The sequence below is a fragment of the Odontesthes bonariensis genome, chromosome 5 (assembly GCF_027942865.1).
Source record: "Odontesthes bonariensis isolate fOdoBon6 chromosome 5, fOdoBon6.hap1, whole genome shotgun sequence".
Classification (NCBI taxonomy): domain Eukaryota; kingdom Metazoa; phylum Chordata; class Actinopteri; order Atheriniformes; family Atherinopsidae; genus Odontesthes; species Odontesthes bonariensis.
Window position 1 is genome coordinate 35,902,003 of NC_134510.1, and position 27,543 is coordinate 35,929,545.

At 40.0% G+C, this 27,543-nt stretch overlaps 1 protein-coding gene across 1 annotated transcript in view; it reads left to right on the top strand.

The window, feature by feature from the left end:
- The window catches only part of rftn1b (raftlin, lipid raft linker 1b), a 178,757-nt gene that overhangs the window by 23,114 nt on the left and 128,100 nt on the right, over positions 1-27,543 (top strand). Inside the window, exon 2 of the mRNA XM_075466249.1 lies at positions 624-807. Coding sequence (XP_075322364.1) covers positions 660-807 — 148 coding nt within the window. The 5' untranslated portion in view covers positions 624-659. The remainder of the gene's footprint in view (positions 1-623; positions 808-27,543) is intronic.

A 27,543-nucleotide genomic window follows, 5' to 3' on the forward strand; every position in this document is an offset into this window, starting at 1 on the left:
ATATTGTTTTGAGAAGCAAAACGCTTTATTTTTTAAACCCCAGCCAACTAGCCGGACTACCTTCATCAACACCAAAATGAGGCTGGAACTCGGCTCACAGGACGCAGCAGGGGGTAAGAAGATGTTCATAAATGATGTTGCTGATATGGGATGTCATACAGCTTCATGTCAAAAGAGGCGAACTATCCCTTTAATGGCTAAAGCAAACACAGTGGTTAAGGGGCCTGAACCTGATCAAACAGTGTGTAAAATGTAAAGTTTGACAAGTTCTGGTTTTTCCAGATGTTAGTTTGGTTTTCGGTACCCTGCCATCATCTATTTTCTCCAAATTTAGACTGCAGAAACTAAAAACACATAATTGTTTGTGTCCATGCAGAGGAAACAATCTGGAAAAATTAGTATTCGTAGACATGAATAGTTTGTTTAGTGATCGCCATTACTTATTATCGTCAAGTAAGCACAAGTTTTATTTAGAGAAGGAAACATATCACGGCCATTTGTGTGTCTTGATATCAAAACTTTATTGGAAGAATTAAAAATGTGTACAGATTGCTCAAATATCGAGCTGAATAAAGCCTGTATTTACCATGAAAACATTATTTCTGTTCTGGTTTGTCTGCCAGGGTGTGTGCGCTGAGCGACTGCTGAACTGTGGAGCCATGGGCTGCGGTCTGCGTAAGATGAAGCCGGTGTCGGAGGAGAACAGTCCGGGGAAGATTTACTCCACCCTAAAGAGGCCACAGGTGGAGACCAAGATGGGCTTGGCCTATACATACCGCTACTTGGACTTCCTGATTGGAAAAGACGGTAAGATGGACTTTTTTTTTGACATTGTGTGAATAATGCAGTCCCCTTTTTTGTCCTTTAAATTTCAGTCGAGACATACAGTGTCTGCATAGCTATCGCTGCTTTTGATCTTCCAGAGATTTAACAGATACCTCATGGTCATTTTCTTCCACCGGCTCATAAAATGTGACTCACTGGCCCTTTCACATGCACAGTTGAGATGATGTGAATGTAGCTCAAGGCTTTTGCTGCACTATGGTTTCTGCATGATACAGTGTCAGCATGCCTCACAAGTTTAACGGGCTGATTTCCAGCACAATATACGTCTCTGTGCTGTGTGTAGTATTTCTCTGAATAACGCTACCTCCGGTGTGATCAATCTGCCCGGCTCCCCCTCAGAAAATGCCATTACACTTTATCCCCAGGAGAAAAACATTAAGGACTGGGAAGCTGCAGAGATCTGTCAGTGATGGAATAAGAGCATCATTTCCATCACAATCTTCTCTTAATGACAGAGTGTTAATTAGTGCTTGTTGTCTGTATAGCGGCATCTTTTATAATCTGTTTTCCAACAGTCAGTCAAGCTTTGTACTCATGATACACTCTCAGAAATAGGGGTTCAGTACGGGTCGTTTTTTGTCCCCTAAGGTACAATCTATACTAATGTACCCCCTAGGGTTAATTATTGGACCTAAAGGTACCTACATGTACCTTTTTGAGGGTCCAAAGGGTACATATATGTACTCAAGTGGTAAAAGGTACCTATATGTACCTTTTTGAGGGTCCAAAGGTACATATATGTACTCAAGTGGTAAAAGGTACCTATATGTACCTTTTTGAGGGTCCAAATGGTACATATATGTACTCAAGTGGAAAAAGGTACCTACATGTACCTTTTTGTGGGTCCAAAGGATACATATATCTACTCAAGTGGTAAAAGGTACCTACATGTACCTTTTTGTGGGTCCAAATGGTACATATATGTACTCAAGTGGTAAAAGGTACCTATATGTACCTTTTTGTGGGTCCAAAGGGTACATATATGTACTCAAGTGGTAAAAGGTACCTATATGTACCTTTTTGTGGGTCCAAAGGGTACATATATGTACTCAAGTGGTAAAAGGTACATATATGTACCTATTTTTCTACATGCTGGGGTACAATAGACAGTCTGTGTTAGGCTACTTCAGTGTAAGGGTACAAAATTGCCACCAGAGGTACAAGATCGGTCTCTGTAAGGTACAAACCACAAGGGTACAAAACTATACCTTCTGAGGGTACTTCCCCAGTGACAAGCCATCGTACCCCTAAAGGTACAATTCTGTACTTTATTTTCTGAGAGTGTACAGAACTTTTCAGACCGATCCATGTCAAACATCCTGCTGGCGGTAATAAATAAATTATGTATGGCTGAGTCCATCCGATGAGCAGGGGATGCAAACACAGTAAAAGGGTTCTGCCGGGTCGAAACTCTGTTTTCTCTAAGGTCGCAAGTCTGATCCTGAAAAAAACCTGTTTGTGTTGCGTTGGTTTCGGTCTGTTTCAGCTGTTGAGACACCGGCTGAGTGCTCTGACCCGCCTGCTGAGCCGCTAACGAGTGTTAACTGTGGAGATGCTGCTGACAGACAAAGAGAGTCTGAGGCATGAAAATATGGAAATGAATCAGTCCCCTGTACAAAGATAGCACCCGCCCACATTAACACAGAGAAACGGGCGGTGGAGTCTCCTCCACTCCTTCCTCTCCTCTATCTGTGGTGTTTATGAGACGGAAGGTGGGTGTTGCTTCCTGAGAAGCAGAGACCTGACTGTGTGGCTCCGGGACGCCTCCGTGTCTTTGTTATTGTCTAAAGAGGAGCGTAGATGCACTCTAAACTTAAAATGACCTCCACTTCCCAAAATATAATCTGGCCAGAAAGAAAAGTCTGGAGGGTTTTTCAGGTAAATGTTGTCTCACTTTAGGCTGAATAAAGTTTGATTATATCACATCAAGTTATCCTTAAATCACCAGAAGTTTTTTTTTAGCTGCTGTTTTTAGTAAAAAGTTATTTTTCTCAGATAATAAAAGAATGATTAGAAATGTCCAGACATGGAAGAAGTGATTTCATGGAGATTCCTTTTAAACTATCGAATATTCATTGGACTTTATTTAGGGCTGGGCGAGTTAACTCGTTATTATCGCGTTAACTTGTTAACTATTTAACGCCGATAAATATTTTATCGCGCATTAACGCAGGTTTTATTATTGTAAAAGTCTATTGAATGCATCACATTCACACAGTTACAGCAAACACCACGAAGCATGGAGTAATAAAATAAAGATAAACTAGCAGGTAACATCACCGCTACAGGTGTGAAGCTCACGGAGCTAACCGGTGCTACTTCCTGTTTTACTCGTTTCAACATAAAAGCACGGATTTCAAAATAAATTTAAAAAAAAAAGTTGAATTGTCTTCTCAGCGTAGTAGTTCCAGTCTAAAATATCACTTAAAGGCAAAACACACAACTGTTAGCAGCAAGTTATTCAAGGAAACAGACAGTGGAGCGAGGCTTCTACATAAAAACTACAGAAAGATGCTGATGTTAAAAGTGTGTTTGCACAACAAATGTTATGGCACTTTCATTCATATGGCAGCACATTTAAAATAAAACTAAATGCTAAAAGCTATACACTACTTTTGGATTCATTTTTGGATTTTGCGTACAAATGTGATTAATCAGAGAAATCATGTGATTTTAATCATTGCCCAGCCCTGATTTTATTCGCACATACCCTGCTGAACACACACACACAACAGAAACCAAAGAGTTTAATGATTTGCAAGTATTTATAACCTATAATTTGGCCAATTTTTTTAAAGTATGCACATTTGTGCTTCTATTCCTGTTTTATTGCACAGTTCTTAGCGCAACTAAACTAAAAACAATTGGTGCTATCTGCCCAAAACTATCCACAAATATTTCAACTCGCAGTTGGACATTTGAAGTCGATGAGTCGCTGCCCATCTTTGGCCGCAGGCTGAAAACCATCTCTTCAGGAAACACTACCCTGATCCGCCCTCTTAGGACATCACCTGTTTCGTCCTAGTTTCTTCCGCACTTATTTGTTTCCTAAATTGTTTTCCCATTTATCTCGGTACCTATCTTACTGCACTTACTCTAGCACTAGTTATGCTCTTAGCTGATGGTTTTGGAAGGAAATGCACTTATGATTTCTTGTGACCTCAAGTTCTTTTGCCTACCGATGTGGAACACACTTATTGTAAGTTGCTTTGGATAAAAGCGTCTGCAGAATGACCGTAATGTAATGTCATTTGTGACAGCTGGTTGGGCTTCTGACTTTTCCTCTTCCCTTCAACCTGTTTGCGTAACTTTATCCAACTGGAACCAAGCGGATCTACAGATGAATTTCACAAATATGAGGCGGAGTTAGTCGCTCTTCTCTCTACATGAAGACGTATGCAGACGAAAACACCGTCTACAAAAGAAACAGGTTCCTTGCAATGGATGGCTCGAAGGGAAGACGGGTGGGGACAAGGATCCCTCCTAAACTGGAAAAAATGCCCCTCCAAAAATAAGTAAAAAAACAACAAATACAAGACGTTTTTGCTTGAAATAAGCAAAAGAAATCTGCCAATGGAACTAGTGAAAATCGGCTTGTCAAGATTTCTTGAAATAAGATGTGATATTTAGGACTTTTGAGTTAAAAGTGATCTTGAAATTAGCTTAAAAACTTCTTCAAATGAAAAAAAAGCTTGTTTCATGTGAAATATGACTCAAAACAAGATGTTTTCAAGACTTTTTCATTTAACAAGATATTCAAGATGTATTGTCTTCAACCAAGTCCCTATATCTGGCTGAAATGGTACTTGTTAGGCAATTGTGTCTTATATCAAGTGTAATGAGATACTCAAGTAGAAAAATATACTTGGTAAGATTTAGATTTTTTCCAGTGTAAAGCTGCCATCAGTTCATTGATACACAACAAATGGACCATATTTATAAAGCAGTGAATCCTAAAACTTCCCAAATACAGTATTTGCACACATAAAGCATGTGAGCTGTTCTGCTCATCTGATGAGACAAAATATATTTAAATGCACTTTTTGTGCTCTATGTCTAAAAAAAAATTCCACAAATTCACCCTGACAGTCACGGGGGCACTGCCCTCCTCTCCTTCCGCAGTCACACCACTCATCTGTCGGACACACTGCTTCGCTTCCACTTCACTCCTGTGACATTTTGCAGACTCATAAACAAAGACAGAAAACAGACTGGAGCCATTTTAAGTCCTCCCGCTTCACCGCTACACGACACAAATCTGCCAATGGAACTAGTGAAAATCGGCTTGTCAAGATTTCTTGAAATAAGATGTGATATTTAGGACTTTTGAGATAAAAGTGATCTTGAAATTAGCTTAAAAACCTCTTCAAATGTAAAAAAAAAAGCTTGTTTCATGTGATATGTGACTCAAAACAATTTGTTTTCAAGACTTTTTCATTTAACAAGATATTCCAGATGTATTGTCTTCAAACAAGTCCCTATATCTGGCTGAAATAGTACTTGTTAGGCAGTTGTGTCTGATATTAAGTGTAATGAGATACTTTGACTAGAAATGAGACAAATATACTTGGTAAGACTTTGATTTTTTGAAATATCAGATTATCGGACTGCATGCAAACACACCGACACCCTCTCTCTCTGTCTGAGGAGGAAGTAATCTCCTAATGCCGGGCGCTGCCGGGGTAGAGGTGTAAGTTAATTTAAGATTAGGATGAGATTAAGGTTAAACAGTAATGGAGGTAGTTAAGACTGAGTTAATGGGAAACTGATTTGTGAATGTGTATTAACCAGCCGGGGAGGAGCCAGAGATCTAAAACCATCACTCAGTTATTTCTGCCCGTGACAGTTAGAGCTGAAATGGTGGCGGGAGGAGGGTAGTTGATAGTTGATAGGAGGGGGAGGGGGGGGGGGGGGGATGCTACGGGAATCAGGGAGATGTAGTGGGCATCGTGTTCACTCTGACAGTTGATTAGTCTCCATTAGTTTGTCAGGCGGATCGGCCTGGATGGATGAAGCAGCCGAGCGACGTCAGGGGAGCGCGTGGGCTGCTCTGCCCACCGTCCTCTGGGGCCCGACGGGAGGGTGGGGCAGGGAGGGAGGTGGGGGGTGGGAGGCGGCTCCTACCCTCTGAACTGTGTGTGTTTGGCCCCTCGCCACATTTTTATTATTATCTTTGAGTATGCGTTATATTGGTGGGGGTTGGTACTTACTGTAATCATTTTCCTCTTGCCTTTTCTCTCCATCACTGTCAGGAAGCCTCTGGTTCACGTTTCTTTTCTTAAAACGTGTGTGTGCACTGCAAAAAGCCAGCTTTCAAAAACAAGAAAAAAAAAGTACAAAAATTAGGTGTATTTTGCTTAAAAATAGCAAAATTATCGGCCAATGGAACAAGAAAATGTGGCTTGTCAAGATTTTTCAAAACAAGTAAAAATATCTAATCTCAATTAACCCATAAATACCTTAGAATTAGTGTATTTTAACTAATAACAAGTACATTTTTCTTGATTCTAATCAAATACACGTGGGCTATTTTCTCAATATATTGTAAAATATTCTTGAATTAAGTAAATGATAGAGCCATTATCTTGACATAGTGGTATGCACTAGGCCTTATATTTCTTGAAACCAGCTTTGAAACTGTTGATATTCTAGCTTCAAGCATGTACTTACTCAAAACAGGTCATAACATCTCAGTAACAAGCTGTAATATCTTATTTAGATAATTGAGGACAGAAACACTTAAAACAAGTAAAACAGTCTGACATAAAAACTGCTTACTAAGAAGAACTATCTTATCGGACAAAAAATAAGCATATGTCCCTTTGATCTAAGATATTTCTTTTTACTTAGATTTCACTTTTTGCAGTGTGCCTGTGTGCACTCTGCTCCGTTTCCCGCAGGAGCGCATTAAGTGTGAGGAATCAGTTCGTATGTGTGGCCCCAGAATATGAATTATTTCACCGCATCAGCAGATTTTCAGGTTGAAGGGTTAGTGTGTTACTCATGGCTGTAATTACCTTGTACCGAGCATGTAAGTGAAGGTAATGATTCATGTGTCTGGCCCTTTTCTACAGGAAACTTGTAAAATATTTAAACAGACTCAAAGATTATTAATAAGAAAGCGGTCCGTGGTAATGTGGAACTGTGGGGCATGGTCATAAATACGGACACTTAACACCGTCAGCTCCATCTGTGACAATTTTCGATTCAACATTTTGGATAATTACACGTAATTTTCCACGGTTATGAATTGTGTTGCTTGACAAATAACTACGTACTCTGTAGAGTTTTTTCTAGTGTTTATACTCAGAGCTGTTTGCTTTGTGGTCGCAGATTTTAGACCCTTACCTTTTGAATGCCAGTCCTCCATCATAAAACCTTTGCAGCGTTTACAGTTTACAGAGAGTACAATTAAATATTTGGAACTTTTTGAAGCTTTCTTTGTTTCTGTGCCGGCAGCCTTCCTCTGACATTCCAACCCGATAAAAAAACTAAATAAAAGTCACTGACTTTGTGCCAATGGACACAAATTTAGCTTCTTTTTTTTTTTCATGACAACTAGCTCAGCTGCCAAAGTCTGTTTCACTTGGAGATTTTTGTTCTTCCATCATGTTTGAAGAAGAGAAGGCAGTTTTTTTAATTATTCTTTTAATTAATTTTTTATATTTTATTTAATAAATTTTTTTAAATTTTATTTAATTTAATTTTAAATGTCTTTTTTTTAATTTATTTATTTATATATTTTTAATTTGTTATTTTGTTATTTTTTTGTTTTTTATTCTTTGGCTTTTAACACGTTGAGACTTTTGCTCTTACTTTCTGTTATCGTGTTTCATTGTTTCTGTTGTCTTTTCCATATTTTGCATGTTTATTGATTTTCATCTGTGCAGCACTTTGTCGCAGCGACTGTTGTTTTAAAGTGCTTTAGAAATAAAGAAGTAGTAGTAGTAGTTGTAGTAACCATTTAAACTTAACCTTTTAAGTGTAAAAGTCTGGTCTGTCGCCTTTTTTAACTCCAGCACCACATGAAGAGAAGGCTCGCCAGTGGAAAAAGGGGGAAATAATGCATATTTAACACAGTAAGGAAACATATAATCATGATAAATGTTAAACAGAGCTGATGATCAGTTTGTCCCTCAGTTTCTTTACTTCTGTGGTTAGAGCGTCGTCCAATAACCGTAAGGTTGGCGGTTCAATTCCCTCTCTCACTGCTCAAAGATTGGTGGAACTGACAGCTGGAGGGGTGGCAGTCCACCTCCTTGCCTGTGATTGGCTGCCCACCGCTCCAGTCTATATGGTATCTGTATCTTTGAGTGTGTGACCCACCCTGTGCATGTGTGTGTCCAACAGCTGCAAACCTGGATGGGTTGAATGCGGAGGAGGAATTTTGTGTATTTCCCGTATCTCCATGACGATATCCATGACGATATCTCAGGCAACTAGGGATGGGACTCAAATACCAGTTCTTGTTGAGAACCGGTTTCCAGTGTTTCAATTCATTGGAATCATTTGGCGATTTTGCAAACGATTCCCTTATCGATTCCAGTGGACGCGAATGACGTCACCACGCAATGTTGCTAACAGTAAACAAAAAGTAAACGAAAGTTTGATTACACATCCCTAAAAAAGACGACAACAGGGCAACTTGCAAAGTGAATATTTCACTAAAGGGAGGAAATACTACCAACATGCAATAACTATGAATGAATGTCGCGTTTTCGATCCGCTCCGGACTAACGTTGGTGAATCTGAACCCAGCAACGTTAGCAACGTTAGCATGTCCTCGGCTAACCGTGCAGGTAACTAACAAACACTGCCTATCATGTTAGCACCATTTTCCTCAGTGTAAAACCTGCTGTTAGTAACGGTTAAGGTTAAATGAATGCCTTCTCAGGCATTACATTTAGATGAAATCACTAGAGACAGAGCCTGACTAGCTCAGAGCCAGAGGCTGGTGGTACTAGCCCCAGTTCACCTCTACCTCCAGCTTCTCCTTTCACCAGAGCATGAAGAGTTAAATTACCCAGGCCAGGATAGACCAATGTGGACCTCACCGTTGTTGGGTTTGTAAGGTCATGACTCGTGTTACTTCTAAACTAAACAAAGTTGATGCTAATCGACCGGTTTGTTGTCCTTTTTCTCCAAATGAGAATCGATAAGGGAACCGACAAAGAACCGAATCGTTAAGCAGAATCGAAAATGGAATTGGAATCGTAAAAATCTTATCAATTCCCATCCCTACAGGCGACACATGATACAAACATAAACCTGATCTTAATCTTAAGCCCTATTCGGACGGGACTAGTTTAATGGGGGGACCTGGGGTAAAGTAATAATAACCGGGAAATCTAGTCCCGTCCGAACGCGCCATGTCAGTAAAGATAGCGGAGTATGTCAGTAAACTTTGCCGAGAATTCTACCTCCTGTGAAACGGTCCGGAGTATCTACCATAGGTAATACTAATCCCGTGCGAATGCGACCTTCGGTAATAAGTACGGAATATGTCGTCACATCCTTTTAAAGAGAGAAACAATTAGGTGTAAAATAGAAAATGACACTTAAGTTTCGTTGTGCAATCCTTTTTTTAAACTATACTTTACATTCAGGTAAAATAAGTATCCTGAGCAAAACTTTTGGTGAACAGTACTTTACATTAAGGTCAAAAATGAATAAATCTTCTGTTCTGTTATACTGTACAATACGTTTTAGTAATACTTATCATTCAGGTAAACAAACAAAAAAGTCTTCTGCGTTTGTGTACAATAATTTTGGAGCAGAATGCTTAATATTCAAGAAAACTCCTCCCATGTTAGATGAATATTACAGGGATTTCTTGTCCCGTCCGAATTGGTCAATTCTTCTCCCTGGCGTCGTCTGGTTAACCAACAATACCACACGTATCCCCATTGAACTAGTCCCGTCCGAATAGGGCTTTAGAGTGTTGCTTCCAGCAATTGGCCAGCTCCTTTGTCTTGCACTCGCTCACCACAAAAGGCGGTGACTAGGCGCATCCACCAAAGTAAAAAACAAGGAGACGGATTGTGTATAACGCTGTGAACTCAGCTTCGATTTGACTTAACTGTGACGCTTAAGAACAATCCCTGAATCAAGTGAGTCAGAAAATTAAGATCAACTTTCGGCCTGTTTACAGCCACGGCGTAGCTGAGCTCAGTTAGCGTCAGCTTGTAGGACAACATTTCAGAACATCAGCATCTAAAGAAAGAAGAATCTCATGCATGGGCGCTCTGAATCAAATCTGCAGACAATTCCACGCGGTCGTAACAGATCTGGTGAATCCAGAGAGAGCCTCGCACACTCGCTGGGATCCCACCTGAGCCTTGTTCACTCGGGAATAACACTTCTGTTAGTGTGCCTCAGATTAGGGTCACAACAGTTGATATTATCATTTAAGTTAATCGTTTCCTTTAATTTACTGAATTGATGTTGCTTCTTTTGTTTAGACTGCAAATTTCTTATCTATTAAGAGGCAAATGCAGGTGGAGTTTCAGTTTGTTGAGTAAATAGACGATAGGCAGAGTCTCTTCTTACAGGCCCCTTCAGAGCCGGACTGCTTTCTATCGTTGTTTGTGAAACAACCCACAGTGAAATGAAAGAGAAAAATAATCCTGAAATGTGTTTGAGCTGCACCTTAAGCTGCTGCTCTCTGAGTGTTTATCAATATTTTATCAGCGTATTGTTACGAGACAACTGAAACTCTAACAGGATTTTACTGAGATGCCTCATGTACAATCCAATCAAACAAATGGCAAAAGGAAACAAAATAGATTATTAGAAGTTATAATGCTCGGTGAGTAGACTTCTTTTTTCAGATCTTTGAATAATATTGACTTGTGCGTTTATTTCAGGTCCTGATCGTGAAACCCAGAGCTTAAGGGTTTGTTTTAAGCTTTTTTTTTTTATGTCACAGTTACTCCCAACAAGACATTACATCTATTTCTGTTACTTTAAAAGTGTTGGGATTACATAGAGGAATGACTTTGTTGTCCTTTTTGCCAGCAGGCAACATTAAAACGCCTTATATAAACTCTGAAAGTCAACTTACTGTATCACTGGTTTTGTTTAGTAACAGAATTTTGCTTAATAAGAGAAAAAAAACCCAAAGCAGCATAATTCTGCCTCAGCGTATTTAACGGGTGTAAAAAAAATGAAAGGCTGACTGTTTCCTCCTCGCTTTTCTCTTCTCAGGCGATACAGTATGCCCCCGTGATGCTGAGTTCACTTCACTGCTGCACCGTGAATAATGTTTGCAATAATTTCCAGCCACGGTGTTAGATCATAGCATCTGCTGCTGCTGCTGTCGCCTCAATGTCCCTGCAGGTTACTCAGCAGCCACACAACACCTTTCAATGCGGAAACACTGATAAAAGGAGGAGTAAATAAGCAGAAAGACCCCCTCTAAATACACTGGAAAAAATGCCCCTCCAAAAATAAGTTAAAAAAACAGCAAATACAAGACGTTTTTGCTTGAAATAAGCCAAAAAAATCTGCCAATGGAACTAGTGAAAATCGGCTTGTCAAGATTTCTTGAAATAAGATGTGATATTTAGGACTTTTGAGATAAAAGTGATCTTGAAATTAGCTTAAAAAACTCTTCAAATGTAAAAAAAAAAAAGCTTGTTTCATATGAAATCCGACTCAAAACAATTTGTTTTCAAGACTTTTTCATTTAACAAGATATTCCTGATGTATTGTCTTCAAACAAGTCCCTATATCTGGCTGAAATGGTACTTGTTAGGCAGTTGTGTCTTATATTAAGTGTAATGAGATATTTTGAATAGAAATGAGACAAATATACTTGTTAAGACTTTGATTTTTTTCCATAGATGCTTCTTATCGACCCGGTTCTTTAACATTTCCTTTATCCAAGTTTTAAATGAGGAAACGAGTGCACCGCAAAGATCTTCAGCTTCAAAAAAAACTAAAGCTTATTGGGATGGAAAATCAACAACCAGTCTAATGATTATAAATCATTTTATACCCCCCCTATCAGAAAACTATTTGTTTAAATGTCTTCTTTTAAAAATACCAGACTATAAAAGACTGTGTAACCCGTGTTTTCGGAAGCTAATGTTAGCGGTAGCAACAGTTACCGGGGAAACACGAGGCAGAGCCATTTGGCTCATTTTACCTCAGAAAAAAAAAAAAGGAAATAAAACAAGAGACAGAGACGTTTGATATTGAGATCATGACCCCGCAGGGAACTGAGAAAGTGCTCGGCTGTTGCTGTGTCAGATGGTGTGGAAAGGAACCGTTTTTGCTGTAAATACAAGCATCAGCAAACTGAGGGATGTTGTTTTCCAAAAATCTGATTTAGAAATGTTAAAAAAAGAAGTCGGGAGGACTGAAACATTGTAGACTCGTTCAATATGTTGTGTCTCAGCAGCGTGCGAGCAGGAGCTGGAAGATAAAGTGACATCAAAGCCGCTGTGGGAGCTATTTGTAAAGTCAGTTTTTTGGTTCTAGTTGTAAATTTAATTTGATAATTATGAGTAACTTTATGTGATTAATTTCAGCGCTTTATTTAGATTAGATTTTTTGCTAATATTCCTTGTTAGTTATTTGTTTAGAATATTTTTGGTAATTGGGTCACACTGGGCACCTGGAGTACCAGCATGCACCTGGGTGGGCCGACGGTTTTTTTTACCAGGGAAAAGGAGAGAGCAGCAGGCATGGTATTCTTTGTTCTTTTGTTTGTTTTTTTGTTTGGAAATAAATCATCAGAAAACGCAAGAATTCATTTTGGACATTCATCTTCTTAAACCACATCCCCCATGGTGCATCAGTGGTCTTTTGATTTTGTTTGGTTTAAGTTTAATTTGTTTTTTATGGACAAATGGCCACTACAGCCGGTTTGCAGGCATGTGAGGCCCCCACACAGAGGATCACACCGTCTGATATGATCTAAGGAACTAGGAGCATAATTTATATGCAAAGCCCCCAGAGCCTCGAGTCCCCTTGTTAATATGAGCTGTAGAAGTGACGGCAGGTGAGTGACACACAGGGGAAGCCTCCCACCGCCGTTCCTCTGAGACACGAGACGGGGCTGCAGGAGTGGCTTTCCGAGGGGAGATTAGTCCGTTGGAGCAGGGATTTATCCCCTGGCTCCTCAGCCTGAGAGGTGAAATTGAATCGCAATTATTGAGGAGGACAAATGACATTGAAGGCTGAATTCATGGTCATCTGGTTTTTTACATTATATTTTCATCATACCCCTGATGCCCAAGGTGTGGCTGCGTCGGCTCAAATCATAAATATGATTTGTGAGTTAGAAGAGAGGAGAATGGGGAAGGTGTGTCTGCTGGTCTGAGAAAGCCAACCAGTCAAAGCATCTTTATTTATATAGCGCATTTCATACCACTGGCAACTCAATGTGCTTTACATAAAGACATTTAAAAGAACAGCATAAAAACAAGCAATTTAAAGAGAATAAAAAATAGAATAAAAATTAAAACGCAGTTAAAAGCAATCAAAGAAGAGGGGAAAAAAGAAAAATATAAACTCAACCATAAGCACACGGAAAGAGAAATGTTTTTAAACTGGATTTAAAAGTGCTTACAGTTGCACTGGAAAAAATCTAAATCTTACCAAGTATATTTGTCTCATTGAAAATCTCATTACATTTGATTTAAGACACAATTGCCTAACAAGTACCATTTCAGCCAGATATAGGGACTTGTTTTAATACATCTTGTTATTTAATAAATCTTGAATATCTTGTTAAGTGAAAAAGTCTTGGAAACATCTTGTTTTGAGTCATATTTCACATGGAAGAAGCTTTTTTTTCCATTTGAAGAGGTTTTTAAGCTAATTTCAAGATCACTTTTAACTCAAAAGTCCTAAATATCACATTTTATATCAAGAAAACTTGACAAGCCGATTTTCACTAGTTCCATTGGCAGATTTTTTGCTTATTTCAAGCAAAAACATCTTGTATTTGTTGTTTTTTTACTTATATTTGGAGGGGCATTTTTTCTAGCCTGGCGACGCCATCCTACGTACTTCCGCCCAAAGATTTTGGCTCCGCACATAGTCTGGCCAAATCCCCCTACCTCGGTTCGCTCAGTGTTTTGCCAATCAGCAAACAGTTGCGAGTGGTGACGCAGAACTCACGCGCGGAGTCCATTGTAGTCCATATAATTGTAGTTCAACCGCAGCGGAAATAAACATGGCGACGGAAGAACGCTAGAAGCTATCCATGAAGTTGTCTCAACTCTGGAGATCATTACACAATTAAAACGAGAGCAAGAGGAATGCCTCGTCAATTTTGTTAGTGGCAAGGATGTCGTAGCTCTCCTTCCAACTGGCTTTGGGAAAAGTTTGATTTATCAAATGGTACCGGTATAATGAAAGCGGATGTGGGAAGCGTGATTCGCGAGCTAGAGCCTCGCGAGAGTAAGCATGAACCTCGGCGCATAACCAACGTCATTTCTAAATATTATGATTGGTTAAGGGAACTCCGTTACTCCAATGAATTTAAGTTGCTGGGTAAGGTCAGAGAGTCTCTATTATTATTATCTATTATCTATAAAATTATTATCTATATTATCTATTATCTGTAAAAGGGCTGTGGTAAGGTCCCGCCCTCCATGGAAACGGATTCCTCTTGGGTTTTCCCAGACTGTTTGACAAAGTCAACAGTCGGCTTTCGCCCAGGCTACATTTTTTCCAGTGTGGGGCTGATTTCAGTTCTGCTGGTAGTTTGTTCCAGTTGTGAGCAGCATAACAGCTAAAAGCTGCTTCACCGTGTCTAGTTTGAACTCTGGGCTCCACTATCTGACCTGAGTCAGCAGATCTCAGAGCTCTGCTGGGTTTATACTCTGTTAGCGTGTCATTCATGTATTCTGGACCTAAACTATTCTGTGATTTGTAGACGAGCAGAACTTAAAAATCTATTCTGTATCTGACCGGGAGCCGATGTAAACACCTGAGAACTGGGGTGATGTGATGTGATCTCTTAGTTCTGGTTAAAACTCGGGCTGCAGCTGTTTGAGACTCTTTAGGCAAGCAGTGGTGATGTGTTGGAAAATGCTGAACTAATATTGCAGACCTCTCTTGGAGCCGGCCTGTCGCCGCTCCCTGAGATCTGCTCGATAAAGGTATTCAAAGCGATAACTTAGATTGTGGAATCCTCCAGACACGTGCATGAAATATGCATGAAGCTGCCGTCGGAAATTCAAACTTGTGTCACCGCTTTTTGTCACTGCCTCCATCCGAACTAGGCGGCCCACTCAGAGATGTGTTTTTTTTTTTGCTTCGAAGCACTCAGGCAGCAAAATGCCAAGTCGTTGTTAGCTGAGACACAGATGTCAGAGCGACGTTTTAGGAGCGAGACAAGAGTCGGAGCTCAGCAGCTTCCATTCGTTACGCTTAAAAAAAACGGCTGACAAAGTTTTCAGCAACAGGAAGCGCAGATGTCTGCCTGGTTCCTTCCTCTTTCTCCCCCTCCCCCCTCCCCCCCTGCTCACCAATAGGTTTAAGATTAGCTTTCCTCATAAAGCTACGTTTTCTGTACAGAACTCACTCTCAAGTATGTGGCGTGTGTATCAAATGCAATTCCTGCTCCTGATTTTCCTGATTTGATTTTAGGTCTGAGTGTGTTACTGGTTTCTGAGCTGGGCGGCAGGTTTTATCAGAAATAAGATGAAGGGTCAGAGGGGCAGGGAATAAAAGTGGGCAGCAGGTGTGGAGCAGTGGAAAAACACAAAGAGAGAAGTGGGATAGAATAGAAATAGAAAAATACTTCCTCAAACGAGTCAAGTAGCTCAAAAAATGATTAATATTTACAATGATTGTACATTAACAACAACAATAATAATACCAATTCTAATAAAATACAAGTACTAACTAATAATAATAATAATAATAATAAATGACAAGATAAAATAAAAGTGCATGTGATGTGTGAATTCTTCAAGATTTTTGAGAGTCCAGTCATAACTGTGATTAGTTTTATTTTTTACATGTGAGTTCTGCACGTGGGCGGGGGGAACCTGCGTCATTAGGCGAGTCTGTAAGTGAGCGTCTTAAAGGGAGAGGAAATGAGCGGGGAGATAGAAACGGAGATTGTGAGGTGTTTGTGTACGCGTGTTTTCGTGGCGGCGGCCTCAGAGCGTCCCCGTCTGGGCCCACGTTGGTTTGTCCTGTGCTTAGGTTTGTTTGCACGCTGCTGCGTCTCATCCAGCCTTTCTGCTTATTGCATCTTCTAACGTGGCCGCTGCTGTTTTCCCCACCGCCCGACAATACGCTCAAAGCTTTATTGGCTCTTATTGCCCTCTCACTCAGAGCCAATATGTCAGTATTGATTGTGCTGAAATGCAATCAGAGTCTCCACAGCAGAGAAGCAAACAATCTAAATTTAAGAAAACACCTCCGCTGGTCGTCAGCTGGCCCCTGATAGCACCGACCACAGAGGAACAGATGTATTTATGTGTGTGTGGGGAGAAAAAGAGGATCTCTCACAGCTATGGTTAGACGCTAAGAGGCCTGTGAGGCAGGAAGTGACCTCAGCCTTCACCTCACTTCCTGCCCACTGGGCAAACCAAAATGTGCTTTTGGGTTCAACATCGGATCCCAGATGTCAGCTCATGGACAAATCCTTAAGCACATTTAGAGGAACTGAAAGCTGAATTCATCTGAGGAAAGCAATTATGTTGCCAGCAGTTGACGACCTAACATATAAACGAGGCTTGATTCAGGAAAATGCATGCTAGACATTCTTCCAGGGTTTTTGGGAAATCATTTTACGAGCTCAAGAGGTTGGAAAATATTCTCATCTTGTAAAGGAGCAACGTTGGTGTCTCAGCTGAAGTGAAAACAAACAGTCATCAAAACCCAACTTATTAGATTTCTCCCAACATGGAGTGTTTACACAATGACCGGCTATGACTCGTCAGGTTAGTAATGAAATTCTCAGACTCAGTCTCCCTGCTGAGACCAGAGCAGTTTCCATACTCATTCATAAACAGTGGGGTCACATGGCACCGAAAGGATCGGATTATTGGCTAAATTACAATAAGACTGAGTTATTAAGTGCATGTAGACACCTTAATCTGACAAGAAATTGAATCGGATCGGATTAAGACCCCGAGATAACTCAGTTGAAAGTGACTCTAAACCTGCTTGTAGACGCTGAAGCACGTGGTGAATCAGACTTTGCGTTCTGCGCATGCTCCAGATGTTTTCCCGGGGTCGTGACCCGGAAGTCAAAGGAGACGATATTCCTGTTGTTGTCGCCGTCAGAAAGAAACAAACAACGCGATGGAGAATGCTCCGTTGGGCATCGCGTTTGTGCAACAAGCAGCTCATCACAGACCAAATGTAGAGGGACGTAGCTTCATCTTGCTCTGCGTTCTCCATCTTTCTCCAATGCCTGAGTTTGATTCCATTCATTCACCGCCATATATCCAAGGATAATTACCCTTGCTCTGCCGTGACGTTGGGTTGGGTTGGCAGGACACGGATGCGGACTCCTGTGAAATCCTAATAAACTTATTCACAAAACAAAAGGAGGTTAAGAAAAGGCGCGGCTGAGCCGGATATCAAAACTAAACCTTGGAAAATAAAACATGACTAAGGAAAAACAAAACAAGAAACATTGCTTGGTATAACAGGTATACACTGGAAAAAATCAAAGTCTTACCAAGTATATTTGTCTAATTTCTCGTCGAAATATCTCATTACACTTGATATAAGACACAACTGCCTAACAAGCACTATTTCAGCCAGATATAGGGACTTGTTTGAAGACAATACATCTGGAATATCTTGTTAAATGAAAAAGTCTTGAAAACAAATTGTTTTGAGTCACATATCATATGAAACAAGCTTTTTTTTTTCATTTGAAGAGGTTTTTAAGCTAATTTCAAGATCACTTTTATCTCAAAAGTCCTAAATATCACATCTTATTTCAAGAAATCTTGACAAGCCGATTTTCACTAGTTCCATTAGCAGATTGTTTTTGCTTATTTCAAGCAAAAACGTCTTGTATCTCACAAAATGACAGGGGAGCATGGGAACTAAATAGGGAACTGGGTGATTGTGAATGAGTGCAGCTGGGGACAATGAACAGGTGATGTGAGTGAAACTAATGAGCAAACAGAAACTGTGAGGAAGGCAATGGCAAAACTAAGGCTGTGTTCGAAACCGCATACTTCTCCTACTACTCCCATTACTCCTACTAACTTTAACTTTTTTTAACTTCCCGGATGCATACTAGATTCTCTGAAATGTTGGGTATGCATCATGAGGTTACTACTCATACTCAAACTACCCAAGATGCAACGTAACGTGACGTCGCCAATCGTCATTTCCTGTCAAAATGACAGATTTAAGCTAGCTACAACGAGGGTAGGTTCACTTCCTGTTTTCAAAACAAAAGCACCAATTGTATCGTAATGGCTTTTCCTATGATAAAAGGCAACGGGTATTTTATTTTGTGAAAATAACCGGAAGTGCGTTGCTCACTAAGGCTAGCTTTAGTTGCGCCGAATTCGTGGGAACAAAACTGTAAACAGCCGGTATTTTGTCAGGTTTTCAACACGTTGGGGATCTAAACGACTACTTTCTCGCCTGAAAATGTTTCAAATGTTGCTAAACTTTACAGAGTTTATAGCTTAAGGGAAATCAGCTTCAGGCCGGCTGATTTCGGCTCGAGCAGGAGCGAAGTGCATTGTGGGTAAACGCTCTGCATACTGTCTGATTGAATGAGTATGCAGTATGGAAGTATGTAGTATGTAGTAGGCGGTTTCGAACACAGCCAGTATACAAGACCTGGCTAAAACCAAAAACATAAACAACCTAAAACATGATAAAACATCAAACTAAAAACATGGGCAAAACCCTATGGACGTGACATGCTCAACTCATTCTTATTGTAATTTAGCCAATTATTCGATCCTTTCAGTGCCATGTGACCCCACTGACTGATTGGTTTCAAAGTGCTCCTCCTGTAAAACTCCGTCCACGTCAGATCAGTTTCTGCGTACGCGGGTAACGCTACAGCACTCAGTAAAATGTCACCTTTCTATTAGAAATGTCATGACTTCATTTTGGGAAACAAGTTGAAAACAGCCTTTGTTAAACGAAGATGACTTCCAGTTCTTAGATTCTTTTATAGAAGTGAAATCAATCGTTTTATTAGAAAAAGTGTCATCTGAATGAGGAAAGAGAGCCTTCCATTTCCCAAAATAATAGACACTTGACCACAAAGCAAATGTTTGTTTGGGTGAGGTTTAGTGCTCTGCGGGGGCTTTTCCATTAAGACTGTCGATAACACAACGCAGCGTATGTGTGGTATTGGATTTGCATGCTGTGGCCTCAGTAGAGCCAAAACTGTGGCAATTAAGAGACAAAGATGCACTGAGTTACAAATACGACCAACAAAAGATCATTGTATTGCTCACTTTAGCTAATATCTAGACATTCAACATTTTAAAACATTCAAAGCAGTTCACAGAGTGCGGCTGTCGTGTTAACCAGCTGTTAGTCATGTGTTTTATGTCATCCAGACATTAACACTGGAAAAAATCAAAGTCTTACCAAGTATGTTTGTCTCATTTCTAGTCAAAATATCTCATTACACTTAATATAAGACACAACTGCCTAACAAGTACTATTTCAGCCAGATATAGGGACTTGTTTGAAGACAATACATCTGGAATATCTTGTTAAATGAAAAAGTCTTGAAAACAAATTGTATTGAGTCACATTTCATATGAAACAAGCTTTTTTTGACATTTGAAGAGGTTTTTAAGCTAATTTCAAGATCACTTTTATCTCAAAAGTCCTAAATATCACATCTTATTTAAAAAAATCTTGACAAGCCGATTTTCACTAGTTCCATTGGCAGATTTTTTTGCTTATTTCAAGCAAAAACGTCTTGTATTTGTTGTTTTTCTTACTTATGTTTGGAAGGGCATTTTTTCCAGTCTAACTTAGAGGTCAAGAGGGAAGCTGCGCTGATGTGCAGACAAATACCATATCCCAAAGTTACTTTTCCCCTTAATATCAACAGATGACGTATCAGTTTGTTTATATTTATAGGGGGCATATTTCAAAAATAAGGAATGGCATCGGGCCTTATTCTACTTAAATATTGGGGAGCTTACCATATTTCTGCAGCATGATAGAGAAACAGACATCTCTGAAGTCTTCATTTGTAAATGAATAAATAACTTTGACTGTCTGGCTGACCATTCGCTTCTTTTGATAGATCAGTTGGATATAAATTGGGATGTAACTAGGTCTGTTGGCTCAAAGTACATCAAACTTTTCGGTGGAGAAAAACATGAATAATCGCTGCGTCTGATGACTTCTGTTGACTTGTTTTCTGAAAAAGTACTCTCGTGGGACACATAAGCGTGCATCAGCTTTACACATCTGTAATTATTTTTACTGCCAAAGAAGGCAGACAAAGGTTAGAATAAAGGATTTTCCTCTGACACCTTGGCTCAAGTTACATTCTGCGAGTCTCTTGGCGAGAGTGATTTAAGGATATCCAAACAGTTCCGTAGAAGATGTTTGCCTTTCTCCTTGAGCCAAAGTCTATTCCCACTCCCATTAACCTGTTCCAGCTCAGACTTCCAGACCTACTGAAGTTGTCTGAACCCTCCCAGTGGAGATGTTAGGAGTTGGAAGCCAAACATTTATCAAAAGCCTATTTGAAGTCCTTTCTAGTCGGAAGGATTTGACGTGCAGCAGCGTTCCTCTTACTGCAGAAAAACCCCTCTGTTGCACTGTAACGAATTGCTGTGTATTTACAACAGCATCCGACTGTATTTTACAGTAATTGTAAAATACTGTTGATTATTCATCCCTCACATGTAAATTAACAGTTAAATCAGTCATTTAACAATACCAGTAGATAACTGTAATTTAAAGGGGAACTCCGGGGCATTTGAAGCGCAATCCCATTGCTAGAGGTTGTCAAATACTGATAGTAGGACACAGAGAGGTGCAAATCGGCGCTCCCTGTGCGGCGATTGCGCTGTTTGCGCAGCCTGTCATGCTAGCCAAATACGTGGTGGCTAAGGGGCAAGCGCTAACCCTTCCACGTAAAACAACAACTTGCACACTGCAGAAACGTCACACCACTTTATAAACCATCCGACAATAAAGTCACAAGCCTTACCATCAAAACCATATGCATGGTTCTCACATTACTGGCATGGGGACGTTACAAAACAACTTAATAAACAGCATGTCACTTACCGGTTGTCGGTATGCTCTGTGCATGTGAAAGCCCAAAAGAGTCAATGGACGATACTCCCATATACAAAGCAATTATCTTCTCTAGAAAAACTGCGTTCAAGTATTTAAAACATTACAACAATACATGCCCAGTAATATTGTTGTAATGTTTTAAATACTTGAACGCAGTTTTTCTAGAGAAGATAATTGTTTTGTATATGGGATTATCGTCCATTGACTCTTTTGGGCTTTCACATGCGCGCGCCTACCGACAAGAGGTAAGTGACATGCTGCTTATAAAGTTGTTTTGTAACGTCCCCATGCCAGTAATGTGAGAACCATGCATATGGTTTTGATGGTAAGGCTTGTGACTTTATTGTCGGATGGTTTATAAAGTGGTGTGACGTTTCTGCAGTGTGCAAGTTGTTGTTTTACGTGGAAGCTTTAGCGCTTGCCCCTTAGCCACCACGTATTTGGTTAGCATGACAGGCTGCGCAAACAGCGCAATCTCCGCACAGGGAGCGCCGATTTGCACCGGTCTGTGTCCTACTGTCAGTATTTGACAACCCCTAGCAATGGGATTGCGCTTCAAATGCCCCGGAGTTCCCCTTTAACAGCGTGAAACAGTATTTGTAATGAATTGATGTCCAAATCCAAAATACGTGATTATACTGTTAAATAAATGACGATAGATGCGCTGTAAAATTACTAAAACACAGTTATCCTACCTTCATGTACTGTAATCCAAAAAACGGTAATATACTGTTAAAATAAATAACAGTAAAATACTGGCAGCAGGGATGCCAGTATTTTACTGTTATTTTACAGGGAAATTCTTTACAGTTTAGACCAGAGATACTCATTTGTGCGGCTCCTCAAGCTTTAATTGGCGGCTCGCACTCGCATAGTAGCTTATAACAATATGGTAACCATAACAATAATTTTATTCAAATAACATACAGCGAATACTGCACAGTATTAGGTATTTTTTTTTATTAATTTGGTGTTTTTGTAGTATTAAGTATTTTTATTAAGTATTAATTAAGGCTTAATGGTGTTTCCTAAAGGGGGCACACTGTTAAACCTGGCAACGCAGCCCGCTTAAACCACCGTCACACTTGACCGCAGAGCACGCTAGCTCCTTTAGCCAGCGCGAGATGCAGGCACAATGGATCGGTTTTTAATCAAAAAGGGCAAAAACCAGCACAAAAACCATGCTCATCCTGAATGTGTCACTATGATTACAACAACAAACTACAAATACAACATGAAGAAAGTCAAGGACATGCACGCCAGCTTCTGCTCATCCCAGTATTAAGGGAAATGTGGTCTGAATTGAAAATGTATTGGCTGTGTTGTTTCTTTTTTTTGTGGGATGTTTTATATGTAGAAATGCATATTTGCAAAAGGGGACTTAGTATTCCCTTGATTTTGCTCTGCCACTGTGGCTCTTGTGAAAAAAATAGTGAGTATCACTGGTGTGGAGGAAAGCTCTCAGTTCTTTGGCGCGACCTTTAGGATTTACAGCAGGGATGTCCAGATCCATTCGGCTCAATGCATCATTAGCAGGCTAGTGCAGAAGTTAACAATCTTTTGAAGGGATCCATTTCATCTGAATCAGGTGTGTTGAAGCAGGGAAACGTCTAAAACCTGCAGGACAGCGGCCCCTCCAGGACCAGCTTTGGACGTCCCTGATTTACAGCATCAATAAGTGAAAAAATGCAGCTGTTTTAAAAATGGATTCGGAAAATTCAAGAGTCTTTATGAAGCCGACGAGACACAGTACTGAGTCATGCTGCTCCTATCTACGCATACAGTGGCCTCGCAGACCTTTCATGTGATTTCATTCTCTTCAACGCGGACTCACAATGTGCCTGAAGCCACTGTCAAATGGAACAAGAGGCGCCTCAGATCTGCTCGTGTTTTCAACCCATCGCATCAAGGGGTGGCATTCGAAAACAGGGTGCTGATTGAGGTCGATTAGCGTGCACGTTACAGTTTGATTGCACCGACACCCATGTGGGATACAGAAAGCGATTTGTCAGTGTGATGAATTTGCAGTGATGGAAGGAGAGACGAGGGAAAAGCAATCAGAGTTCATCATCCCCAGCTGCAGCATGGATGTATAATTCTCTATTCTTCTGTGACGAAGGGCAGTGCCACCATGATTAGGTGGAGTTTATACAGTACGATGATGTGTGTATACACTGTGCAGAAGCAATCACCAGCAGGGCAACAACCTTCTTTGTAGCCTTGTCTGCAGGGCGATAAAGACTGAACATCTTTACCAGTAAACATCTGTAGTTTTAAAAAGAATTAAAAAACCTTTCATCCAAAAGTTGAGCCAACAACACCACACTGGAAAAAAATCTAAGTCTTACCAAGTATATTTGTCTCATTTCTAGTCAGAATATCTCATTACACTTAATATCAGACACAACTGCCTAACAAGTACTATTTCAGCCAGATATAGGGACTTGTTTTAATACAATACATCTTGAATATCTTGTTAAATGAAAAAGTCCTGAAAACAAATTGTTTTGAGTCACATATCATATGAAACAAGCTTTTTTTGACATTTGAAGAGGTTTTTAAGCTAATTTCAAGATCACTTTTAACTCAAAAGTCCTAAATATCACATCTTATTTCAAGAAATCTTGACAAGCCGATTTTCACTAGTTCCATTGGCAGATTTATTTGCTTATTTCAAGCAAAAACGTCTTGTATTTGTTGTTTTTTTTTCTTATTTTTGGAGGGGCATTTTTTCCAGTGTTGGCTAACACAAGTTAGCTTCACTAACTTACATGAAGAACAACTACAAAGTTCCTGCCAGCTGAGATGAAAAGCTGAAGTATTGTTCAGTCTTGTGCTCATTGTAGATGTTGTTTTTGCTTTGTTTTGCTCCTAAAAACAGAACACGACGACTTGAAACTGTGAAAATGTGCGGCAGCCATCTGAATGCAGCGGCTGCTTGCATCTCATTTGCAGCCTTTTGTTATAATAGAAAAAAAAGACAAAGACAGGTGTCACGGAGGCACAGTAGGTGCTTAATTATGAAATAGATATCGCGCACGTACATTCGCTCCATCATAATTACACATGCGGCTCGTATTTCACTCGGCTGTCTGGCTCCTCTGGTCCACCATTGTGTTCCAGGACTCAAATGATCAAATGACAGTGGTGGGATGAAGGTTCATGTGAGGAGAGGCCACCTGTTGATCAGCAGGGTCCCCATCTGGAGGGAGATTAAAGTGCTGTCTATAATTTGACTTAATTATTTCTGAAGAGACTGGGTGATGGATTAGCGCTGTGTTTCTATTAGCATACGCTCCGTCTCTGTTTCCCAGTGGCCCTCCAGCGGAGCCCATCGGAAATCTCAATTTTCTAAAACCATCCACCCATATTCCTCCACCTCAAAGTGTGAATTTGGATTCCATGATGTATTGCTTTGTTGAGACGTTGAAATGAACTTGTTTTTTTGTCCTTGCTAGCAGTGCAGCTTCGGTTGAGACGGAAACAGCAGCTGAATTGATTGTTATTGAACTTGGTGCAGACATTAATGATCCCCACGAGATGTCTTACAATAACTTGGGCTTCACATTACAGGGCTAAATGCTCAGTTGTGATTTTTCTGGGCAGATCCAATATTTTTTGAGTTGATGGTTCCCGGTCATGTTTTTGTGTGATATTTATGGAGCTCCGATGTGACAGTAATGAGCTACACATGCTGGGATTTAACTGAAATGTGAGCCGTACACATGAAACACTGAATTTGTGTGGCCGTCAGATCAATAACAGTCAATCCTGACATCCAAGCTCCTTCCAGCTTCAACGGACACCTAAGAAGTCACAGAAATATGTTTAATAAGCACAACTTCTTTAAGAACATGTGTTGAAACTGTTTTATTATCGGCTATAACACGCAACTGTGGCATAATTCCAAAGACTTTTGTTCTTCATCAACACAACAACACAATCTTCTTGTCATACACGATCCTGTTGTTTGTTACTTTTGAGTGAAACACTGTCTAATCTCACCACATAATGTGAATAATCTGTCTCAGACGAACCCAAAACCATCTTCATCTTTGAGTTTCAGAGTTAAACATTCTGCTGACACAGCAGGAATGATTTTTAAGCCCGTAAACAGACTTCAGTTTTCCTTCAGATGACAACCAAATGCTTCAGAGAAATGAGCAACACCGTATCATATGCTGCTGCTGTGCAGCTGCACGCTGTTAAACACACACACGGCTGCACACGTGTGAGCTTCTGGCTTGCATTATTGAAACAAAAAGATTGTTACGGATTAGTTGTGATGGTGCAGCTCCAATGACAGAAACAACCGGAAAACTCAACACTCAATCCCTTTTCTGAAGTGAGATGTGGAATAAAAAATACCAACTTTAAACAAACAGGTTACCAGAGCCTTTAAAAAAAAGCAATTTCCAAGCCTGAAACTATTTCACACATTCCTTTATTTTTTTCAGATTGCCACCTTGTTAGTGTGGAACAGTAAGTGGACTCTTTGAAAGAGACACATCCATGGTCATTGGTGGTTTTGATCTGGCTTTCAGTGGCATTTTTGTCCTTATTTAGAAGCTTTTTTTTCTGACTTATGTTCACTGACAAGTGAACACCTTTCTCTTTCCTCCAGCACTCCCCCAGGAGATGATTTAAGTGGTGTAAAAGTAGAGCTGCCTTGTCAGAGGAGACACATGAGTTTCTGTGTCGCAGATTCCCAGATGTTTCCTCGAGTCTAGATCACAACACTCCCAGCAGCAGGTTATGATGCCACAAAGCAACTTTTGACACTCCTGCTCACACAAACAACCACACTGACACTGAACCTCACCCATCCCGGGCAGATTGGACAAGCTATCTGCTCGCAAAGTATCCCATTTGACATGTTGGGCTCCTCTCCCGTCAACAACTTCGGTCATAATCGAGTCGAGCAGAGTTCTCACCGTTTCAAGGAAGAATGTCACAGGTTTGGAGGAGTAAGAGTTTCTTCAGGTGTGTGTACCCAAGCATGCAATGCTTGATTAGCATATACATGCTAACTAATATCTTGATTGTGCACTGGGACAAGGACGGTGGTCCAGTTAAAAGGCCAAGCTGTAACCGAAGTACAGCCCAACTGTGCATGTAACCGCACAGAATGATATATCAATTAATGATTGTGCATTTTACGACATGTTCAGGGAGTTAGCTGCAGCCTCTGTTGTATCCCATTTGTCTAGGTCCCTAACTTACCGCACTTACTCTAGCACTAGTTATGCTCTTAGCTGTTTGGTTTTGGAAGGAAATGCACTTATGATTTCTAGTGACCTGAAGTTCTTTTGCCTACCGATGTGGAACACACTTATTGTAAGTCGCTTTGGATAAAAGCGTCTGCAAAATGACCGTAATGTAATGTAATGTATCATAGATAAATATGGCTGCAGCTGCTCCACAGAGGTAGGTAGGTGGCAGCTTTAAGGAGAAAGAAGGCAGCTGATTGTCGTTCCCTGCAACTGGTGATGGTTGGACATTAAAGTTGTCACTGCAACTGGCCTTGGTTAAATTTAGTGGTAATTTATTCACAAAAACCTTAGAAACATCAGCTTTAGTATTTGATAACATGAAGTTACAACATCTCAGTTAGTTTAAGTCAAATTGAAAAATATTTTTAATAGAGCTGGGTGAGTTAACTTGTTATTATCGCGTTAACTCGCTAATTATTTAACGCCGATAAATATTTTATTGCGCATTAACGCAGTTTTTTTTCATTTTAAAATCTATTTATTCATTTATTTCTTTAAAATTTATTTTATTATTGTAAAAGTATGTTGCTCACAGGCTTTTATTTTGTAAAAGTCTGCTGCTGTGGAACAGGAAAAGAAAGTAATCGGCGGATCCACCAAACATGGAGAAGGGTACGGAACTTTTACTCGGCCATTTTCATTTTAAAGTTCTTCCAGACGGCGGAGTCGACAGAACCAAAGTCATCTGTAAACACTGCCAAGTTGAATTGTCTTCTCAGCGTAGTAGTTCCAGTCTAAAATATCACTTAAAGGCAAAACACACAACTGATAGCAGCAAGTCATTCAAGGAAACAGACAGTGGAGCGAGGCTTCTACATAAAAACTACAGAAAGATGCTGATGTTAAAAGTGTGTTTGCACAACAAATGTTATGGCACTTTCATTCATATGGCAGCACATTTAAAATAAAACTAAATGCTAAAGGCTATACACTACTTTTGGATTCATTTTAGGATTCTGCGTACAAATGCGATTAATCGTGATTAATCAAGGAAATCATGTGAATAATTAGATTAAAAATTTGAATCGTTGCCCAGCCTTAATTTTTAATCAACTGTCAGCTGAAAACAAAGGGTAGGGCTTGGTGATGAGGTTTTAGGGGGATAACAGAGACTTGTTGCTGAACTTATTAGTAGACGTAATAATAGTTGGTAGCAGCAATGCTGTGCAGACCTTCCAGGGAT